Source organism: Phyllostomus hastatus, unplaced genomic scaffold (genome assembly GCF_019186645.2).
Source record: "Phyllostomus hastatus isolate PE091 unplaced genomic scaffold, TTU_PhHast_1.1 phas_contig_40, whole genome shotgun sequence".
Lineage (NCBI taxonomy): Eukaryota > Metazoa > Chordata > Mammalia > Chiroptera > Phyllostomidae > Phyllostomus > Phyllostomus hastatus.
The window spans coordinates 7868212-7884988 of record NW_025333872.1 but is presented as its reverse complement, the minus strand read 5'-3'; the positions used below and the strand labels follow the sequence as shown (position 1 = coordinate 7884988).

General features: G+C 48.2%; 2 protein-coding genes and 1 pseudogene across 6 annotated transcripts; 1 reads left to right on the top strand and 2 right to left on the bottom strand.

The window, feature by feature from the left end:
• Positions 1–528: 528 nt before the first annotated feature.
• On the top strand, positions 529–3965 carry SLC35B2 (solute carrier family 35 member B2). 5 transcript variants are annotated; one of them, XM_045842704.1, is made up of 4 exons: positions 529–681; positions 1189–1382; positions 1587–1741; positions 2470–3965. In XM_045842704.1, the coding sequence occupies exons 1-4, from the start codon at positions 671–673 to the stop codon at positions 3406–3408; spliced, it is 1299 nt and encodes a 432-aa protein (XP_045698660.1). In that variant the 5' UTR covers positions 529–670; the 3' UTR covers positions 3409–3965. The 5 variants fall into 5 exon arrangements, with proteins under 5 accessions (XP_045698660.1, XP_045698663.1, XP_045698662.1 ...); XM_045842707.1 differs by having other exon boundaries at positions 571–752; XM_045842706.1 differs by having other exon boundaries at positions 571–761.
• A 200-nt stretch (positions 3966–4165) lies between these two features.
• Positions 4166–10061, bottom strand: HSP90AB1 (heat shock protein 90 alpha family class B member 1). The gene is made up of 12 exons (XM_045842703.1): positions 9915–10061; positions 8376–8522; positions 7889–8095; positions 7631–7790; positions 7328–7461; positions 6888–7196; positions 6308–6473; positions 5906–6096; positions 5614–5761; positions 5219–5487; positions 4613–4946; positions 4166–4505 (listed from the first exon to the last, which is right to left on the bottom strand). The coding sequence occupies exons 2-12, from the start codon at positions 8520–8522 to the stop codon at positions 4396–4398; spliced, it is 2175 nt and encodes a 724-aa protein (XP_045698659.1). The 5' UTR covers positions 9915–10061; the 3' UTR covers positions 4166–4395.
• Positions 10062–14666: 4605 nt separating this feature from the next.
• On the bottom strand, positions 14667–15373 carry LOC123822045 (annotated as a pseudogene).
• Between the last annotated feature and the right edge of the window lie 1404 nt (positions 15374–16777).

Genomic DNA, 16777 nt, shown 5'->3' with positions numbered 1-16777 from the left:
GAAGGAAAAAGAAGCAGCAGGAAGAACAATGGGGTGGGTGGAGGGCCATACTTTGGGTGGTCAGGAGAGGCCTCTGAGTGTCGTTTCAACTTGAACATAAGGATGAGTAAGGGATGGGGAGAGGCGAATTAGGGGAACTGAGAACAGGCCAGTGGGGTTCTACAGATGATGGGTGAGTGGGTGAGGAAGACTAGGGTCAGATCACGCAAGAGCCTTGAAGGTCATGGTGAATGGGGGTACAGAATTGCTGTCCAAGCCAAAAAAGGGAGACATCTTTCCGTCCGAAAACAAGGGGAAGTGCTTGGGTCCGAACCTCAATGTCCCTGCCCCTAAGATGGCAGTACCTCCCCGTCAGACCTATTGGCGTTGAGAAGCAGTGGGTGGCGTGGGGCTTGGGGCTCCCCAACTCCGCGCCCAGGGCAGCAAACCCCCGGGTAGCGAGCCGCGTCTCCCTCCGGGCCGCGCGGGGGCGCTGCGGCCCGGGGCGCTGCGTGGTCGAGGCGAGGGGTGGAGGGGCGGCCGCGGGCAGGGAGGGAGGCGGGAAGATCGCGGCACTTCCGCTAGCCGCTGGCTCGCTGGCAGCTTCTGGAGGCGACGGCGGGAGCGGAGGGAACGCGCGGCCCGGGGTCTCGCATTCCCCGGCCCCCCTCCGCCCCACGCAGCCCGGACCATGGTTGCCAGGTGGGGGGCTCCGGGGTGGCGAGTCCACGTGACCGAGCTCAGCCACCACGTGACTGCCGCTCCTCAGCCGGGTGGGCCAGGTTGGGTCCCAGCTGCTGAGTGGTGGGCCCACCGAGCACTACGCGGAGCTGGCAGGGCAGGCGGAGGCGGGAGCGCGGCGTGGATTTGTGCTTTTCGGGGCACTTAATGTCCGGCGGAGGAGTTGGGGAACCCCGGCGCCCCAAGAACCTGGAGGGCGGGGGGAAGGAAGGGGCACCGCCTCTGGCCGGAGCAGCCGGCGGGCGCTAGAGGGAACAGAGGAAACCTGTGTGGCCGGAGGGGCGGGTCTGTCCCCGGGGAGGGAGGAAGCCTGGCATGGAGGCGCCGGCCCCCCAAGGAGAGAGAGGCTCTTTGTCCCGGCTGGGCTGCAGCAGAGGGGGGTGGGGAGGTGACTCCGGGCCTTTCTTTAGTGTGGTCACCTCTGCAGGACCCAGTGGATGATGAACCTTATGTCCGCTGTCCCCGCAGGTGGTGGGCAGTGGTGGTGCTGGTTGCGCTCCCCTCCCTGGGCGCAGGTGGGGATACCCCCGAAGCCCCTCCGGAGTCATGGACCCAACTATGGTTCTTCCGCTTTTTGGTGAATGCTGCTGGCTATGCCAGCTTTATGGTACCTGGCTACTTGCTGGTGCAGTACTTCAAGAGGAGGAACTACCTGGAGACAGGTGTGTGGGGAAAGGGTGGGGAAGTGTGCTAGGTCCGTATTAGGTGTTGGCCAGCCGTCCAAACGGGGATGTGGCTTGGAAAGAGAGGGAGGGAGGGAGGGCGGCAGGGCAGCAGGCCCAACCACAGGGCAAGCTGGCTGCTCTGGAAAAGATGATGAGGTGCTAGGAAGAAGACTGGGGCTTGACCTTGTGTGCCTTCTTCAGGCAGGGGTCTCTGCTTCCCTCTGGTGAAAGCTTGTGTGTTTGGCAATGAGCCCAAGGCCTCCGATGAGGTCCCCCTGGCTTCCCGGACAGAGCCAGCAGAGACCACTCCCACTTGGCAGGCCCTGAAGCTGCTCTTCTGTGCGGTGGGACTCCAGGTAGGTAGGCAGGCAGGCAGGCAGGCTCTGCTCCTGTTCTTGGGCTGGGTCCGGGTCCGCTTGACTGTCAAGGTGCTGGTTGGTGTGTTTTGTGTCCAGACTGTACCTCCATCTTCTTAGAAGTGGCTGGAGGAAAAATCATTTTTCTTCCTTTCTCTCCTTTTTTGTGTTTTCTACTGTGCTGTATTACACTGTTCCCTGCAATGATGTGTGTCATACACTGTGAACCCACTGAAAAAAGTTTGGGGAAGCCATTCAGGCTTCCCCCACACTGTACGTGAGAGGGGACAAATATGTTGACCTCATGGCATTTTTGAGTAGACGCTACTAGGTCTACCACATAGAACATGTTAAACTGAGAGGTGTCCGATCTTCTCTAAGTACTCTTGCCTATGTGGCCAGCTCTTCATCTTCTACACCATTGGACTGAATTGGTTGGGAATAGATAGAAAAATACTTGGGATGCAGTCAGCCCTGACCAGCCCTACTGTGGGGACAGATGGGGTCTGGGCGGTTCTAAGGCACTTGCGTTTCACATCACACACACTTGATTCCCTACAAGATGAATCCAGGCTTGAGAGGGAATGGGAAACTTTTGGTTACTACAGAGAAACCAAAACATGTATGCTGTCATTTAAACAGCATTCTGGGAGAGGGAGGTTGTTGAGATCCTTTCTTGCCAGCCTTTTCCTTTTATCTTCTCTGTTTCTACCCTCCCCCCCACCCAGGCATCTTACCTGACTTGGGGAGTGCTTCAGGAAAGAGTGATGACCCGGAGCTATGGAGCTACAGCCACGTGGGCAGGTGAGCGCTTCACGGACTCTCAGTTCCTGGTGCTAATGAACCGAGTGCTGGCCCTGATCGTGGCTGGCCTCTACTGCCTTCTCTGCAAACAGCCCCGACATGGGGCACCCATGTATCGATACTCCTTCGCCAGCCTGTCAAATGTACTTAGCAGCTGGTGCCAGTATGAAGCTCTCAAGTTTGTCAGCTTCCCCACCCAGGTGCTGGCCAAGGCCTCTAAGGTGATCCCTGTCATGCTGATGGGAAAGTTGGTGTCTCGGCGCAGCTATGAACACTGGGAATACCTGACAGCTGGCCTCATCTCCATTGGGGTCAGCATGTTTCTGCTGTCCAGTGGACCAGAGCCCCGAAGCTCCCCAGCCACCACACTCTCAGGCCTGATACTGTTGGCAGGCTACATTGCCTTTGACAGCTTCACCTCAAACTGGCAGGATGCCCTGTTCGCCTATAAGATGTCCTCAGTGCAGATGATGTTTGGGGTCAACTTCTTCTCCTGCCTCTTCACAGTGGGCTCCCTGCTAGAGCAGGGGGCCCTCCTGGAGGGGACCCGCTTTATGGGGAGACACAGCGAGTTTGCTGCACATGCCCTGCTGCTCTCCATCTGCTCTGCATGTGGCCAGCTCTTCATCTTCTACACCATTGGACAGTTTGGGGCTGCAGTCTTCACCATCATCATGACCCTCCGCCAAGCCTTTGCCATTCTTCTTTCCTGCCTCCTCTATGGCCACACCATCACTGTAGTGGGTGGGCTGGGGGTGGCTGTGGTCTTTGCTGCCCTCCTGCTCAGAGTCTATGCCCGGGGCCGTTTAAAGCAACGGGGAAAGAAGGCTGTGCCCATCGAGTCCCCTGTGCAGAAGGTTTGAGGGATCTGAGGGGCAAAGTGAAGTAGGACCCTTTAATTGTACTTTACCATACCGTTTTTCCACTTCTGCCGTAACTTATCAGAGGCAGCCAGTGCAGGTATTTCCTCTGTATCGCAAACCAGCTCTGCAGTTAAGGATACAGAGACCAGGAAGCAGTCTTCCCTTTTGCCTTAAGTCACCAGTCTTCTCTAGTAGGCAGGATTCTTGAACCCCAGGGTAGAGGTATCTTCAGCATTACCCCCCTGAAGTTCCCTGGTCTTGCCCCTGTTGGCACTGCTACCAAACTCATCTGTGCTTGTTCTCTGCCCTAAATACCCACCCTTTTAGACTTCCCTCCCAGACCTGCATTACTTTGGTGGCTGTAGGCAGTATGCTGCTTTCCTAGGATAAATGAAAGATGGTGCTGTGCTAGGGGAAAGGGATGGGAGAGCCCTACCCAGCAAACACCTGTGCTCCTGGATCCCCAGGCTCTGCTCCATGAGCCAGTTGCAGGTTTTGGTACTTTGGAAATGTAACTTTGTGCTCATAATTTTATTTTATTAAATTGCTACAATAGGCTTGGGTCCTGTGCTTTGGTTGACAAGTACATGCTTTATAGAAACTGAAATGGTGTCAACACGGTAGTTCTCTAGTCAGTGTTGTATGATTTCAACTGCTACTGATGTGCTGTCTCTGGTGAGACTGCTGAGTATCTAAGGGGACTCTAAAGGCAGAATTCTACCCACCTTGTGAGAGCAAAACTATATAAAACTACATCTTTATTTTGCATACTTTAATTTCAGAATAAAATAAAAATACACAACAGCATTCAAACCCAATGTCAAATGAGAAGGGAAGGCTTGAGGCCCTCCTAACCTGCTTTAGGCAAAGACAGGAGGAAAAAAACCCACTAAACAGAGGAAACCAGATGGGCTCAGGCCACTCAGGGCTGCTGGGGAAGCCATGAAGACACTACACAGAGAACACAAGGTCTGCAGGTAGAAACCCCTAATCAACTTCTTCCATGCGAGAGGCATCCTCATCACCCTCAAGGGGGGGGATCTCATCAGGAACAGCAGCACTGGGTTCTTCTGTTGTCACTTCATCTTCATCAATTCCTAAAAGTGGAAAAAAGTATCACGAGAGGTTTGACCCAAGTCATACCCATCCCCACAAGACCAGTTCCCCAACCCCTTGCAGCACTCGGGTTGGCAAGGGTGCTCACCTAGGCCCAGCTTGATCATGCGATAGATGCGGTTGGAGTGGGTCTGGGGATCCTCGAGTGAGAAGCCAGAAGACAGCAGCGCAGTTTCAAACAGCAACACCACAAGGTCCTTAACAGCCTTGTCATTCCTATCTGCCTCTGCCTTCTGCCGCAGAGTCTCCACAATGGGGTGGTCAGGGTTGATCTCCAGGTGCTTTTTGGCCATCATGTAGCCCATTGTAGAGTTATCACGAAGTGCCTGGGCTTTCATGATACGCTCCATATTAGCCGTCCAGCCGTAAGTGCTAGTCACAATACAGCAGGGTGAAGACACGAGCCTATTGGAGATTGTCACCTGTAGACAATCACAAAAACCTTAAGTTTGTATTAAACCAGCTTGCCACTTGAAGGTAAAAGGGTATTTTAAGTTCTGTTCTCAAAATAATTGCCTAACCTTTGCCAAATTTTAGATATAGCAACCTTAAACTTGCCTGCTTAAGAGAGCAAGAGGTCAATTAGATCTTAAATTAGGTTGCTTAAAATTACTTTGTGTAACAACACCAGGTTCTAAGGGGAACAGTCCTGGAGGCATCTGTTACAAAACAGATCATTCTAAGAATTGCTTACCTTCTCCACCTTCTTATCCAAGATCTCTTTCATGAGTTTGCAGAGATTCTCAAACTTGGCCTTGCTCTCTTCCATCTTCTTCTTCTCCTCTTCATCCTCAGGTAGCTCCAGGCCCTCCTTGGTAACTGAGACCAAGCTCTTCCCATCAAACTCCTTGAGCTGCTGTACACAGTACTCATCGATGGGCTCCGTCATATACACTACCTCAAAGCCCCGTTTCCGCACTCGCTCCACAAAAGCAGAGTTGGCAACTTGCTCTTTGCTCTCACCTGTAGGATTATTACTGAATTCAGACCAAAAAGCTTCATACCACCAGTTCCCAGGCATCCCTGAATGTCCCTCCAATCCTTACACCTCTAAGGAGAGGCTTTAATCAGACCCAGGCTCCAACGCACCAGTGATGTAATAGATGGACTTCTGGGTCTCCTTCATGCGAGAGACATATTCTGAAAGAGAAGTCATTTCATCCCCAGACTGGGAGGTGTGATAGCGCAGAAGCTCAGAAAGGCGTCGCCGATTAGTCGAGTCCTCATGGATTCCAAGCTTTAAGGGTGGGGGAAAAAAAACCAATCTCACTTAGAAATAACCTCTTACCCTCTATTGTGAATAATTAATAATAATAATAATAATAATAATAATTAAAAAACCATCGTAATCATAAAGAAAGTGCATTTGCTGCCTCCTTACCTTTAGGTTTTTAGAAAATGCCTCATAGAATTTCTTATAGTTCTCCTTGTCTTCCGCCAGCTCAGAGAAGAGCTCAAGGCACTTCTTCACAATATTTTTGCGGATGACCTTCAGGATTTTGCTCTGCTGGAGCATCTCTCGGGAGATGTTCAGGGGCAGGTCCTCAGAGTCAACCACACCACGGATGAAGTCTGCAGTCACACACGGAAGAAAGCTCAGTTAAAACAACAGGTAGATGAGGTGGTTCATCTAGATTCAGCAAAATAATTTTTTCCACTGAATCTTCACTGGCTATGTTGCAGAGAATCCTTATGTAAGAAACGACTTCAGTTCCCCTGAGAATGCTTAAAGCCTCACAAACCTTTACCCAGCTAAGTAACATTAGGCCAAGAGAATACTCACTGAGGTACTCGGGTATCAATTCATCACAGCTGTCCATGATGAACACACGGCGGACGTACAGTTTGATGTTGTTCTTCTTCTTCTTGTTCTCAAAGAGGTCAAAAGGAGCTCGACGAGGAATGAATAGCAATGCCCTGAATTCCAACTGCCCTTCTACAGAGAAATGCTGAAATTCAAGAGAAGCCAACAACACACGTCAAGGTTATGCATAACTTCTGGACCCATCACCAAATTATTAAACTGTTTGAAACAAAGATCCTCCCTAAGCACCACAGAATGAGCACTGTATAGGGCAGCTGTTGAGAAAATTAATCCCTAATATCCAGAATGATCTAGAATGCTACAGACTGTATATAACCCTTGGGCCAATGAGAATAGTCAAGTCTGAACCCAGCATGAGGTAGGCTACCATACACACAAAGTGAGGTCACTGGGAAGGATGTTATTTCTCCACCCTTAAACTCATGTGGCTACATAGCTCTCACAGTTCCCAGCTACCAACCAGTTGTGCAAGTTGCATCTAATACCATCAACGCCCTTCCACCTGCTCCTCATTGAGCCACCATACAGGCTTTCTCACCTTGACTGCCAAGTGGTCTTCCCAGTCATTGGTAAGGCTCTTATAGAACTCTCCATATTCCTCCTGGGTGATGTCATCAGGGTTTCTGGTCCAAATAGGCTTAGTCTTGTTCAGTTCTTCATGATCGATATATTTCTCCTTAATCTTCTTTGTTTTCTTTTTCTTATCCTTAGCACTATCATCCTCCTCATCTGAGCCTACATCTTCAATCTTGGGTTTCTCCTCATCATCTTTATCTTCCTCTTCTTTCTCCCCCTTCTCTTCCTCTGCTTCATCATCACTGATTTCTTTCTCCCGTTCCTTCTCCAACTGAAAGTACCAAAGACAACAGTTTCAGAGTACAGAACACCAGGGAAAAGGAAAAAAAAAAAAAACAAGAACCATGCAATTCTCCAGAGAAGCAGATACCATTCATGTGAGGGTTTCCAGTCCATACTCACATAAAGGGTAATGGGATAACCAATGAACTGTGAGTGCTTCTTCACCACTTCTTTGACCCGCCTTTCCTCTAAGTACTCTGTCTGGTCTTCTTTAAGGTGAAGGATCACTTTGGTGCCTCGGCCAATGGGCTCACCTAATAAATAAATGAATAAATAAAGGCACTCACAACGTAGTGTAAGGAAATGAAACTAAAGCAGAGCTGTAGTGAAAGGTAACTGGTTTACAGATAAACTACTCAAGATATCTATTTCAGGTTTCCCCAGAATTCAAACCCCGACACCTTTACAGGAAAGCCAGCCTACCATGGTCAGCTCGCACAGTGAAGGAACCCCCAGCAGAAGACTCCCAGGCATACTGCTCATCATCATTGTGCTTTGTGATCACTACTACTTTCTCTGCCACCAGGTAGGCAGAATAAAAGCCAACACCAAACTGTCCAATCATGGAGATGTCTGCACCAGCCTGCCACACACACACATACAAAAAAAGGTCAAAGTTCTGAAAAAATAGAAAGTCAAAGAACATGGATAAATGGTGTGCCTAGCTGAAAGACCATTTACCTGAAGAGCCTCCATAAATGCTTTTGTACCAGACTTAGCAATGGTTCCCAAATTATTTACGAGATCAGCTTTGGTCATGCCAATGCCTGTGTCTACCAGAGTCAAAGTGCGTTCCTGGGGATTGGGGATGATGTCAATCTTCAGTTCTTTACCACTGTCCAACTTGGAAGGGTCAGTCAGGCTCTCATAGCGTATCTTGTCCAAGGCCTAAAAACACAAATTATCATTTGTACAATTCTTTCTTAAAGCCCAACTCTTCACCCAAAGAAAACTTTTTTTGCTATTTACTCCCAAACAGCCTCAAATCTGATAACCCCTTAACTCAAGGTTTAAGAACCATATACAACTGCCCACAATATTCTATCTATCCACACAGGCCAAGACAAGCTTTTTTTAAATGCCAGGTTTATCCCCCTTCAATAGTTGACCCCACAAAATCCAAAATAAAGCAAACACCACCACCCATGAAGATCCGCAGAATACTCACATCAGAAGCATTACTGATCAACTCCCGAAGGAAAATTTCCTTGTTAGAGTAGAAGGTATTGATGATGAGAGACATGAGTTGGGCAATTTCTGCCTGGAAGGCAAAAGTCTCCACCTCCTCCTCTCCATGGTGCACTTCCTCAGGCATCTAAAATAAGAACAGTGAAACAAGATGGCCTGAATTTAAGACTACTCAAGTTCACTGCAATCATAATGAAGACATGAAAAAGTTTAGTTCGAACTGCTTTGAGCTGAATACTACCCATTTCGAAGAGACTAAAGAGCCCTTTCTTCAAAGATTTCAAGCTGTAGGCTTGAAACCAATTGGAAACCAATTGAGTGGGCAGAAAGGCAACATGGCCTTCAACAAAATACAAGGTCAGGGTTTTTGGAGGCCAAACTAAGCGGTCCATGGACCAAAAGCTTCAGCATCTCCTAGCAGCTTCTTAGAAATGCGAAATAGTAGCCCCAACCTATGTTATCTCAAATAACAATCCCACGTAATCCACAGATATTTAAAGTGAGAAATCACTGACTACACTTATGTTACCTGTTTTGGTACCAAGTGAAGGGAAAAAAACCCAAGATCAATAGTTTCACGTTACATGTCAATAATCTGAAACTGCTCCCTCATTAGGCAGGTGCTGCCTGACCTGGTAAGGGAGGATAACCTCTGAGGTATCTGTGGGATACCAGTCTGGGTGTCCATTAAAACAAAAAGACCAATGAAACCAAAAGCTCAATCGTGATCCCTCAGCACACGTGACTATAAAGTATAGGGCCAAACCAAACACAACTAAGATGGTGGCCTTGGTCCAACAGGCCGACCCTCCTCTCACAGCAGGACAACGGTCAGCCAGAAACACGCGAGGAGGGGGCGCCACCGCGCAGCCTCCCTGCGTCCCAGCATCCGGGCACCTGGGCGGGGCGCGCTGGGCTCCAGAAGCTTCCAGAACAATCTCAGCTCTCGGGAAGAGAGTGGGGGAAGGAAGGAAACCAAAATTAACATTCCCGTGCCTGCCCCCTCCTCTCCTCCTCCAAACAGATGAAAGGAAGATCTACATGCATGATGGGCCAGTGGAGATCTAAAGCTTTCCTAGCCGCGGCCCCTCATATTTGAAAGATGCGTCCCATAAAGAAATGTGGCAAAGCCAGGCCATACCAGGCTGTGCTGAGTCACTCCGAGTAGCACACCTACCACCCACCACTCCTGCGGATCCTCCAGCCACCCGTAGCCGCGTCCGGAAATGAAGGGGCAAAGATGGCAGCGTTCCAGGCCGGCGCTGCCACCACGTGCAACGCCCACTACTAGCCCAAGTCCACTCCACGGCCCACCTCGGCCAAGATTAGTCGCTTGGAGAAACCCGTGCCGCCTAAACACATTACTAAAAGCGAGCTACAATCTAGAGCCCACTCCCCCCTCCCCGCCCGGCCCAAGAAAGGCCATCTGGCCCAACAAAATCTGGGCTTTGAAAAGAAACGAAAGCGACTCGAAAGGACACTCAAGACAAAAGCATTTAAAAAAGGGCCGTGGCCTTACCTCGAGAGTGAAGAGATGCAAGCACTAGCAAGCAGGGACTATTTTTGGCTCACACACCGCAAACCGCGTGCGTGGGGTTGACTCAAGAGAAGGATTGTGTGCACCCTGCCGTCCTATATAGGGCGAAGCACACTCAGCTGCCCGCCCACGAATCCCTCCGCCTTAAAGGAGGATGTCTGTCAGCCTCGCACCTGCCGCCGCCCGCCCACCTTGACGTAATGGCCCAAATAGATAAGGAGGTTTTGAAGAGCGGGAGGGGTCGACCTGACTCTCTACACTCCTTTAGGTGGTTCTATCGCCGCACTTCCAAGGCAAGACCCCACCCTAACTAGGAATTGGGAATGCTCAGATGACCTAGTGGTGGATCTAGAAGGGAGGATCTCGCTGATGGCTCTAGACACCTGTGAGTCAGGCGCTTCCACCCATTTGTGCCAGCCTCGACGGACACCTAAAAATGGGAAGTGGGAGGCGGCCAATCACTGTGACCTTCCCCCCCAAGCTTGACTTTCCTCCTGGAATCTGCCCTACACATTCATACTCCCCGGTAAGGGTAAGGGTTTTTGTTTTGTTTTGTTTTGTTTTCTCTGGGGACGTTGCAGAATTCCAGGTGCAACTACGGCCAACCCCCATATCCCGGCCTGGTAGGCTGGAAGAAGGGCCACCGTTTAGCCGCAGGGCGTGGCTTCAGCTGGGGGTGAGGGACAACCGGCCTAGGCTGGCGGGGTGGGGGCGGGGGTGGACTCTTTGTCTGCGTGCGGCGGAAGGAGCGATGGCGGCTGTACTGCGATTACTTCCAGCAGTTTCCAAGCCTGACACGGAGATTGCGCACCCGCCCCGCCCCGCCCCGCCCCGCCCCGCCGCGTCCGCCCCCTTCACAGAGGCTTTTCCCCGCCCGCTGCGGCGTGGGCTGCGGAGACTGCGTCTCATCACAGTTCTGCCCGGTTCCCAGCGGTGGTGACTGTGCGTCCCCAATCCTCTGTACTCTAGGAAATCGCTTGCTGGACCCTCTTCGCCACCCGCCGGGCCCAACTAGCCTGACACTGCCTCGGGAGTGGGATGGACTGTAAAGGTAACAATTGATTGACCCCTTCTTCTCTATCAATCACACAGCACCCGGGTCTGCCCGCGCCGCCTTCAACGAACCGAGAAGGGGAATGGAGTGCTACTCAAGAGACCCTCCCCAGCCTCTGCAGGTGCCCACGTGTGTGGAACGCAGACATGCAACCTATCAACATGAGCACGTAGAGCTGTTTATCAGTCTGGTTTCTTCTTTTAGCCCTCTTCTCTCTGCAGCTGCAGAGGAGGGTTGGCAGGACCTCTTGGAGGCCTCATGAAGAGGCCGGCTGTAGACTGTTGGCTTCAGGACACCAGAACCAACTTGATTTCTTCAGCTGTGGCGTGGAGGTCCCCAGGCGGTGTGCTTACCAAACGAGCTGCAAGAGGCCACGTGCCTCCAGGTTCTTCAAGCCAGGAGAGAATGCCCACTCCCTGCTCCGTAGATGTTCATCAAATTCCCTTCCCAGCCCAGTTTGTGCGATCCTGGAATGCTGAGAATGGGTTCCCCCTACCACCACCCACGGTTCTTCACTAGCCTTGGTGCCTAGTCTTCCTTTCTTCATATTTTCTTTGTTCCTGTGTTGAATTCCAGTGAACAAAGGACACTTGCTTTCCTTGTCCCACATTCCAGACCTCATCACCTCTGCCACAATCACCCCAATTTCTCCTCTCCTTACCCATGTAAGGGGAAGAGGCATGGTGCTGGTGCCAGGAAGGCCCTAACATGCTCCATTGCTGATCGAAATCTCAAACTAGGAACATCATCCCTCAGCACACCCTCTCTGTCTCTCTGGCAGAAGGGGTGTAACTAATTAAAAATCTACACCCGAGTTCACAAAGCAATCACAGTATCTCACAGCCTTCGAAGAGGTAAACACGAGTCTGTGCATTTTATGGACTGGGAAAGAAAGGCTTCAGTGATTGCCCCAGGGTGGGTCAGCTCAGAGCATTTGCTCCACTAACTCCCTTGCTTCCTGCTCCAGAGAAGTGGGAATGCCGTTCCCCTTCTCAGGTCCCAAGTCCAAAGCAGAGCAGGAATTGCTCCTGTGGATCAGCGTCAGGACCAGAGACTCCCCTGGTTTCCTAATGGAAAAATCTTACATCTTGCATCAGCACAGAAATTTAACCTTCTCTCTGGAAGCTTTCCAAGATGATTTCCAAGAAGCCTTCACACCTGGGGATGCAGAGATGCATAAGAAGGACAGGGAGCCCTGACCAGTGTGGCTCAGTTGGTGGGGTGTCATTCTGCAAAGCAAAAGGTCCTTGGTTCAATTACCCGTCAGGGCACATGTCTGGATTGTGGGTTCAATCCCCGGTTAGGGCGCATGTGAGAGGCAACAGATCAATGTTTCTCATTGCTATGTCTCTCCCTTTCTTCCTCCCCTCTGCTCTCTCTAAAATTGAATAATAAAATAAAATCTAATCTTTTTTTTTTTTGAAAGGACGGAGTCCTCAGCCCACTGAGGGCTACAGCAGGCCAAGTGTGAATCATAGCAGTGTGGGAGAAGATAGGGGATTTTCCAGCTCAGCCTGGGGAAGGGAGCAGGCTCAGGGCTGTGGCTAGCCAGGCCACGGTGTAGAAAGCATGACAAGTTGTAGCCCTGACAGAGGGACTGTAGTCCCGGAAACTTTGAGGAAAGCAGGAAGAGCTGAAAGTGACCCTTAGGGCAGGCAGGGGTCAAGTCACAGAGGGCCACAAATGCCATCCTAAGACATTCCAGCCCTAACTAAGGATGAGAGAAGCCACCGAAGATTATTAATGATGGTTTAAAACCCCTAGTTCTCCAGAAGCCTATTCCCAACAGCACTTGCAATGCCTGATGTTCCCAAGATACCTGTTATTCCCGACCTGGCCCAGCCTTTTGCCATACTGGGGGGCAGTCAGAGGAAGCAAGAGTGACTGTGGCCTGCAGCTGAAAAGCCTGTTGCTTGGTTTTGTATGGTTCATGGGTTAGAATGGGGTTTTTAATATTTTTTTAATGTTTGGGAAAAAATTTTAAAAGGTAATATTTGGCACGTAGAAAATACAAAATTTGAATTTGTGTACATGAAGTTTCACCAAAACACAGCCATACTCAAACTCACTTGTTTACGTGTCTTTGATGGCTTTCATGCTGTAATGGTGTGGTTGATAGTTGTGACAGAGACCACATAGTTTGCACAGTCTAAAATATTTAGTTTTACCTATTTCAAAAGGTTTGCAGACCCCTGATCCAGCTACAGCTAGGTGAGGTCTTGGAGGGAGCGTAGAGACTCAGCCTGGGCAGAGACCACCTGCTGCTGCTCAGACAGGGAGTTCTCTTGTGGGGGTCAGGGAGGGGGCTCTGCTCCTCCCTGTCAGCTCTGGTCCTTCCCAGTTCCGTGGGGCTTACATCTCTGGATTCTACAGGGAATACCCGGAACATTTCTTGCAAGCCAACACATAGACTTGATGTTCATATATGTTAGTTGAGCAGGTCCGCACGGCCAGCCTGGGCTTCATTTATTTGCCTCAGTTTCCACATTCGTCTAGGACATAAGTTTCTCACACAACTTTTGCTCACTTTATTGTTACTAATTTTTGATGCCATGGCAAATTGAAGGTTTCCTTCAATTTCTGTTTTGCAACGAGTTTGAAAGCGACTGATTTTATTGATCCTGCAACTTCATAAACTACCTTCTTTTTTCAGATTTTACTTAATTTTAGAAAGATGGGAAGAGAGGGAAAAAGAGAAACATCAATGGGTTACCTCTCTCAGGCCCCCAACCTGGGACCTGACCTGCAACCCCGGCATGTGCCCTGACTGGGAATTGAACCGGCGACTTTGCTTTATGGGAGAATGCTCAACTAAGCCACGCCAGTCAGGGCTTCTTAATTTGTCCATCTGTTTTTGGTGTTTTCTAGATACAACCCATCTACCATCTGAGAACAAAGACAGTTTGGTTCCTCCCTTTCTATACCTTGTATTTCTTATTTCCTGTTACACTGCACCAGCTAGAACCTGCAGAAAAATGATGAGTGGAAACAATAATTCTGGGTATCTCTGTCTCATTTCTGATCAGAAAAGGAAAGCTTCCAACACTTCGTCATTGAGCATAATATTTACTGTTTTTATTCCTAACTTGTTAAAATTTTAATCTGAATAGATATGAAAATTATTTTTCTGCATCTATTGAGAATATCATTTAAATTTTTCTTTATTTCTATGTTGAACTTGTAAATGACTTATTAATAGTGAATTGAAGCCCTGGCTGGCATAGCTCAGTGGATTGAGCGCGGGCTGAGAACCAAAGTGTCGCAGGTTCGATTCCCAGTCAGGGTACATGCCTGGGTTGCAGGCCATGACCCCCAGCAACCGCACATTGATGTTTCTCTCTCTCTCTCTCTTTCTCCCTCCCTTCCCTCTCAAAAATAAATACAAATAAAATCTTAAAAAAAATAGTGGATTGAAATAATCTATTTCTTTAAAGTTTCGTAGAACTCACCTATAAAACTGCCTGAGTCTATTGTTTTCTGTATGAAAACATTTTAACTAAGGACTCAAAATTTTTTTAGTTTAAATGCATTTTATTTTTAGGCAACCTATGTGACACGTTTTTTTTCCTTAAAAACAATGACTCTGCTCCAAATAAATCAAGGTCAAAATAAATGAAGAGTCCAAGTCCTATTGGTCCTCGTCCTAGGGGGTGGATGAAGAGCAGCAGCTGGTTATGATGACAGGTGATAGGCCCATATTGCCAAGTTTGTTAACTTTTTTCCATTTCTAAACCATGCTTAAAGAAAATCACATATGGGTCACAACATCCTCACAGTTGTCCAGCAGAGCAACCATGCCATCTGGATTCATGTTTTCACCAATAAAGAACTGGTAGTTTCTGAAATTAGTACAAATGCGCTTAATTTGTTATGCAGCCCCTGTCGTAATAGGCTTTACTCTTTCTGGTCTCTGTTTTTCAAGTTTGCCTTTGATTGATTTCATGTACCTTTGATGTACTTACAGTCTTCTTTTGTGAAGCTGGTTTCCTACAAATGATGGTTCCCAACAATGTCATTGCTGGTGATTACTGTCCCTGGGGGCCTTCAGTGGGGGCATTTCCACCAGGGAATGAGTTGTCAATGTTACCCTCTGTTGTACTGACCATCTTCCCTGCCACCTCCAGGCACAGCCCTTCTGCGACCTCCCGGGTCTTGTAGATACTAAAGAACGTCACATTGGTGGCTGACGCGGTCCAGGTAGATGATCATGACGGCGGCTGGAAGGAGACTACAGCGGAGCTGGCTTAGCAGGAGCCGTCCAGCCAGTACAGTGCAGCCAGAGCGGTGCTTGATTGGGGTGGGGGTGGCAAAGCTCACGCTTTGTGAAGTCAATTTTGTTTAATAATTTTTCTGGATGTTTCTTGAAAGCTTTAAATATTATGGCATACTATTTGACTATTTTTTTAATCTCTGTTCTATCTGAAGTATGTCTCCTTTTTTTATTCCTAAAATTGTTTTTCATGTCTTATACCTTTTTTAATGACATTTCACCAGAGATTTGTCTATTTTATTTATATTGAGCTTCATATCTTTGTCTTCTGCTTCTTTTGTACTTTTTAATTTTTTAGTTACAGTTGACATAAAATATTAGTTTCAGGTGATCAATATAGTGATTTATACATTGATACAACTTAGAAAGCTATCACCCGATAAATCTAGTACCCACCTGACACCACACATAGTTATTACAGTATTACTGACTGTGTCTGCTCTGCTGCACTTACATCCCCATGGCTCTTTTTATCGTGGTGATTTGCATGTCCAAATCCCTTCCCCTTCTCACCCATTCCCACTCCTGCCTGGCAACCATCAAAACATCCTTTGTATCTATGAATTGTTTGGGTTTTTTAAATTCTACATATAAGTGAAATCACGTTATTTATCTTTCTCTGTCTTTTTTCACTTATCATAATACCCTCTAGGTCCATCTATGTCATTGCAGATGGCAGTATTTCATTCTTTTTTATGGCTGAGTAATATTTCATTGTATATATGTACCATATCTTCTTTACCCATTCACTTGTCAATGGACGCTGAGATTGCTTCCATGATCTTAGTTACTGTAAGTAATGCTGCAGTGAGCATAGGGCTGCATGTGTCTTCTTAAATTAGTGTTTTGGGTGTCCTCAAATAAACACCCAGAAGTGCAATTGCTGAGTCCTTGTCTCTTTATAGCCTTTGTTTTAAAATCTATTTTGTCTAAGTATTGGTAACCCAGATTTTTTTCATTTCTATTTTCATGAAATATCTTTTCCATCCCTGTACCTTCAGTCCGTGTGTGTGTGTCTTTTGATCGGAGTGGGCCTCTTGGAGGCAGCATATGTAAGGGTCTTGTTTTCTTACCCGTTCAGGCACCTTTGGGTTGCAGCATCAAATCTATTTACATTTAAAGTTATTATTGATAGATACGTAGTTATCTCCATTTTATTATTTATATTTTTAAATAGTTTTTCCTCCTCTTATTTTTTTTTTTAAGATTTTATTTCCAGAGAAAGGGAAAGGGAGGGATAAAGAGAGAGAGAAATTCAGTGTGTGGTTGCCTCTCTCACTCCCCCTACTGGGGACCTGGCCCACAACCCAGGCATGTGCCCTGACTGGGAACTGAACTAGTGATCCTTTGCTTTTGCAGGCCAGCACTCAATCCACTGAGCCACACTAGCCAGGGCTCCTCTTCTTCTTAAAGAAGTTCCTTTAAGATTTCTTGTAATATTGGTTTGTTGGTGATGAACTCCTTTAGCTTATTGTTGTCTGGGAATTTAGTTTTACTTTATTTCTTTATTTTTAAAATTTC

Bases quoted from the DNA above. Each gene is read 5' to 3' on its own strand.
- HSP90AB1 (XM_045842703.1), bottom strand. From the start codon at position 8,522: ATGCCTGAGGAAGTGCACCATGGAGAGGAGGAGGTGGAGACTTTTGCC. The intron at 7,791-7,888 runs GTAAATGGTCTT...TGTGTGTGGCAG, and splicing joins CATTTATGGAGGCTCTTCAG to GCTGGTGCAGACATCTCCAT. The intron at 6,474-6,887 runs GTGAGAAAGCCT...CTTGAATTTCAG, and splicing joins AAGACCACTTGGCAGTCAAG to CATTTCTCTGTAGAAGGGCA.
- SLC35B2 (XM_045842704.1), top strand. The intron at 1,383-1,586 runs GTGTGTGGGGAA...TGCCTTCTTCAG, and splicing joins GAGGAACTACCTGGAGACAG to GCAGGGGTCTCTGCTTCCCT. The intron at 1,742-2,469 runs GTAGGTAGGCAG...CCCCCCACCCAG, and splicing joins TCTGTGCGGTGGGACTCCAG to GCATCTTACCTGACTTGGGG.